Source organism: Episyrphus balteatus, chromosome 3 (genome assembly GCF_945859705.1).
Source record: "Episyrphus balteatus chromosome 3, idEpiBalt1.1, whole genome shotgun sequence".
In the NCBI taxonomy this organism is placed as follows: Eukaryota; Metazoa; Arthropoda; class Insecta; order Diptera; family Syrphidae; genus Episyrphus; species Episyrphus balteatus.
This window is the reverse complement of record NC_079136.1, coordinates 127,962,321-127,967,250: the sequence shown is the minus strand read 5'-3', so window position 1 is coordinate 127,967,250 and position 4,930 is coordinate 127,962,321. Positions and strand designations below refer to the sequence as shown.

Here is a 4,930-nt window from a genome sequence, read left to right as displayed (position 1 = left end):
TTTTGATGTATCATTTAATGGATTTATAGAACTTTTTGAAAATCCATTATTTTTAGGCAAAAAATAGATTTGTAATTTTTTTCATAAATGGATAGTCCTATTCATTGTGAGCTCATATCTGCAAACCAAATCTTGTTTCGAAACCTAGATCCGAAAATATTTGCTTCCGAATTTAAAAATGTAAGAAATTTAAAATATTTCGATTGCAAATAATTCAGCAACCAGACGTGCAAGAAACTTTTGGTTTTCAGTTATGAATAGAGCTTCAAGAGACCTTTCTTTTGATGTATCATTTAATGGATTTATAGAACTTTTTGAAAATCCATTATTTTTAGGCAAAAAATAGATTTGTAATTTTTTTCATAAATGGATAGTCCTATTCATTGTGAGCTCATATCTGCAAACCAAATCTTGTTTCGAAACCTAGATCCGAAAATATTTGCTTCCGAATGTAAAAATGTAAGAAATTTAAAATATTTCGATTGCAAATAATTCAGCAACCAGGCTTGCAAAAAACTTTTGGTTTTCAGTTATGAATAGAGCTGCAAGAGACCTTTCTTTTGATGTATCATTTAATGGATTTAGAGAGCTTTTTTGAAAATCCATTATTTATAGGCAAGGGGTTGGGTTAACCTTGATTTTTTCGCGAAAATCTTTAAAAAATAGATTTGTAATTTTTTTACATAAATGGATAGTCCTATTCATTGTGAGCTCATATCTGCAAACTAAATCTTGTTTCGAAACCTAGATCCGAAAATATTTGCTTCCGAATGTAAAAATGTAAGAAATTTAAAATATTTCGATTGCAAATAATTTAGCAACCAGACGTGCAAGAAACTTTTGGTTTTCAAATATGAGTAGATTTTAAAGAGGCCTTTCTTTTGTTCGAAGCCTCTGCATAAAAAAATGTTTCTTCACTTTTCATAATTCTAACGAAAAGCTATTCTAATAACGAAAAAATATAACGTATTTTATTTGAATATAATTTTTCTTCCCCAGTAGCTCTAAACACAACAGTACACTGTACTGTGTCTAAACACTATCAAACTGCAATAAACAACCGCTGTATAATTTTTATCTTAGAACAAGCTTCTCAAACTGTTGCCTGCTACTGTCAATTTTGACAACCTTTTGTTGAGTTGTCAAAAAATTGTTGATGTTTTCTATTTTTTTTTATCAAATCGCAAATGCAAAAATAAAAGAATTTTATTTATTTCAATTTCGCAACAATTTAACATAAATATTTTTAAATTTTGAAAATGGAAATTGCCGACACATTTTACAGCAAAGATGAATACGTTCAAACTGTAAGTTTCCCTAATTTATCAATAAAAATAAAAAGTAAAACAAGATGACATCATCATCGTCATTTTTTATCTTTTGTCCATTTTAAGGCATCCGGGAACAAAGTCAGTCGCCAAACTGTCCTCTGTGGCTCCCAAAACATAGTTCTAAATGGCAAAGTGATTGTCCAGAGTGGAGCTATAATTCGTGGCGACTTGGCAAACGTTCGAACTGGTCGATATTGCGTGATTAGTAAAAATGCAGTCATTCGGCCGCCATACAAACAATTTAGCAAAGGGTAAGCTTAAATCATCTATTCTCCCAATTTATTTAAAATAATTGTAATTCCCAGAATTGCATTCTTCCCAATGCACATTGGCGATCATGTTTATATTGGTGAAGGAGCTGTTGTCTCCGCCGCTGTAATTGGTTCTTTTGTTTATATTGGAAAAAATGCTGTGATTGTAAGTTTTTTTTTTCAACTATTTTGAAACATTCAAGAATGAATTGATTTGATTGTGTTTTGTAGGGACGTCGTTGTGTCCTTAAAGACTGTTGTATTATCGAGGACAATGCAATTCTTCCTCCTGAAACAACAGTCGCCAGTTATATGCGATTTACAGCGAATGGAACAATTGAAGGCGGACAAGGAAATCCAAACTTTGTTCCAGCTGCAATGCAAGATCAAATGGTCGATTATACTAAATCGTTTTATGAACATTTTGTTATGGCTCAGCCAGCTTAAAGAATCGTCAATGAAAAAAAGTTATTTACCTATTTATTTTGTATTATTTTTTTTTGTAATATTTTGGTTTAAGAAATAAATGAGCTAGATTCAAAATTAAATCTCCAATGACTATAGTTATATGATTATATGACACAATCGCTCATATGCAAAAAGAATGAGCTTAAGCTCTATCTCACTTTTCAGTACATTTTCTAGAGATCTATCTCCAGAAAATGAGATAGATCTAAAAAAAAAAAAATGTATCTACTGAAAAGTGAGATAAGAACTTAAGCTCATTTGTATTGCATACGAGCCAATGTCCTTTAATTTATTGCTTCAATTCCAATCATTCTTTTCAGCACTTTTCAAGCTGGGGGTGTTATTAATTGGGGAGGCCTGCAGAGTACTTTAAAGTTTAAAACTAAGAAATATCGAACAACAACATTCGTAATGTATTGATAGCCATGTCTCCAAGATGGGAAGTGGCTGCAAAATATCAAGGAAGATATTCCCCACCTACAACAAGGCAGGGTTATAAATTTAATCACAGGGCACTGATCGATAGGTGAGCACGCAAACTCGGTACGGAGTAACAGGCACAAGAACATTTCCACTGCAAATGCCCACCCCATCCCAATTAAGACATCATACTTTTGGTGTCACCTTCCTAGATGCTCTAAGAGTGATCTCTCTGTTGAAAGAATTAAAGACCTAAATCTACATGCCAAAGCTATCAATCTTCAAAAACACGTAAAGGCACCACTATCACTAGCGAGTGACATACAATTTAACGCGTTTGAGTAAGAGCCTTGCACATCGGGTCTTAAGTTGAACGAACTGCGTCTTGGCTTCTGAATGGCCGATTGAGAGAAATGCTACCTTTAACCTTGTATACGATTCTGCGTACCTACAATTCAAAGCCAGAACCGCCACACTTAACCATTCCATAAACAACTAAGGTCTGTGATATTCCATAGTCCAGTCAGTATAAATTTAACACAGTCCAACAACAAAAACTTACTAGGAATTACTTCCCTTTTTTCTCCCAGTAAAAATGAGTTCGAATGAATACTTTAGGAAATTTGAAGTACTAAGTACTGTTAATCACTTCTAAAAAAATATTTTTTCAATCGTAAAAAAAATCGTAAAAAAATTAATTTTATTCTAAATGATTTTAAAATTGTATAATCTTTAAATAAACTTCTAACATGTCCTTAAAATTTTTGAAATTTAGCTGGGTTCTTTACTCTTCTGTTCTTTATTCGAAAAAACTTTCTCTGATAGAGATTTTCAACCTGGCAAATATGAATTGGAGTTAAATAATTGACAACAAATTTTAAAAACTAAAGCCTAGTCTAGAGGCGAATTGAAAATTATAAAACCAGCTCAACGAAATCGTAAAAGAAAATTTTACTTTTCGTTGCACATTACGTAGCTTAACCAACGAAATTCTTACCTGTGCAAGAATAATTGGAGAGAGTTTTCATCGTTTGTCACTCATACTTGACGGTGCAGGTAATTTTTCTTGCTCCAAAAGAGTTTTTTGACTTTGGGAGACTCAGAAAAATTTTCGTTTTGCTTCGGCAGCAAACTAGACTTGACGCTTTTATACGAAAAAATTAGAAAAACTTTTAATTTGCAACCACTGTTTATATTGTTTTTCGTACAAAGTTTTGAATGAAAAAATCAGAGAATTTACAAATACGGGACAATCACGGGACAAATTACAAAATACGGGACACTTATACGTCCCGGGTTTCTTAAATAAAAACCCGGGACAAGCTGTAGAAATACGGGACAGTCCCGGGTCAACCGGGACGGATGGTCACCGTAACTATGGTACATACAAAACTAGATTCTGCTGTTCGGACTCGGTGGTAAATTGTAGGTCCCTTGCATTGTCTCAAATTAAGCATAAGAATGGTTGAGTGTTGTTTTTCTAGAAATCTTCAGATTAGAGATTGAACCATTTCCTTATTAAATTGATATTTCCATTTACTGATTACATCGAAGCAACAGGAGGAACCATCAAGCAAGCGACTGTTATAACTTAGAATCGATTATCATCAATCAAGTGGTTAAAATGTAAAAATCGATAGATATAACTAGAAGGAAGGAAAGGAATTTTTCTACCTGGCCATCAATAGCCATGTGAACCTGAGTCAACGTCTCTAAGAGCCCCCGCACACTACAGATTTTCTATCGGCCGATAGTTAAAATAAAGAAGCGTTTGGATGAAGAAGGGGGTAAGTGACATTTGCAAAATTTCGAGATATAAGGACTTAAAGTTTTTTGTTGAGAACTTTTTTCGTATTCCAATCTTAATAAAATTGAATAATCTAATAAAACAAGAAAAATAATAGCTTTTTAACAATGTTACTTTTATTTCAAAACAGTAGCTCGGTATATTTAAAAAAACAAAATTTTTCAAGAAAAGAGTAGTTAACTCATTCTTGCACAAAAAGCTTATAAGTATTTTGAATTTTTAAGAATACAAAGGGGTTAAGTAACAAAATTCATTTTTTTTTTTCTTTTTATTTTGAATAGTTGTTTTCTGTTCGCATGGTTCCGATAAAGCTTTTTGATAAAACCAATGGTGTTCCCTTGGTATGAACATCATTTGTTCCTTTAAATTTTTTTATTTTCTCAACAGAAAGCTGCTTTATCTTTTTTTCTCGGACAAAAAAGTCTTGGTTTTTTTATTTCACCCAAAAAGGAGTTAAATTATGTTACCCCATTCTTCCACTAATATTATGCGATTTTTTTCTCGGACGAAAAAGTCTTGGTTTTATTATTTCACACAAAAAGGAGTTAAGTGCTTTTACCCCATTCTTCCGCTCATATTATACGATTTTTAGTTGTTAGTAACCCTTTTATACCAAAAATGAAAGCGCTAAATAAGAAAATACTAATCGTAGC

General features: G+C 32.4%; 1 protein-coding gene across 1 annotated transcript; it reads left to right on the top strand.

Annotated features, from left to right (window-relative positions):
* The first annotated feature begins 1,136 nt into the window (after positions 1 to 1,136).
* On the top strand, positions 1,137 to 2,130 carry LOC129914830 (dynactin subunit 5). The gene is made up of 4 exons (XM_055994248.1): positions 1,137 to 1,307; positions 1,395 to 1,582; positions 1,637 to 1,748; positions 1,814 to 2,130. Exons 1-4 carry the CDS (start codon positions 1,260 to 1,262, stop codon positions 2,027 to 2,029), a joined length of 564 nt encoding a protein of 187 aa, XP_055850223.1. The 5' UTR covers positions 1,137 to 1,259; the 3' UTR covers positions 2,030 to 2,130.
* The last annotated feature ends 2,800 nt before the right edge of the window (positions 2,131 to 4,930 follow it).

Bases quoted from the DNA above. Each gene is read 5' to 3' on its own strand.
- LOC129914830 (XM_055994248.1), top strand. From the start codon at position 1,260: ATGGAAATTGCCGACACATTTTACAGCAAAGATGAATACGTTCAAACT. The intron at 1,308-1,394 runs GTAAGTTTCCCT...GTCCATTTTAAG, and splicing joins AAGATGAATACGTTCAAACT to GCATCCGGGAACAAAGTCAG. The intron at 1,749-1,813 runs GTAAGTTTTTTT...TGTGTTTTGTAG, and splicing joins TTGGAAAAAATGCTGTGATT to GGACGTCGTTGTGTCCTTAA.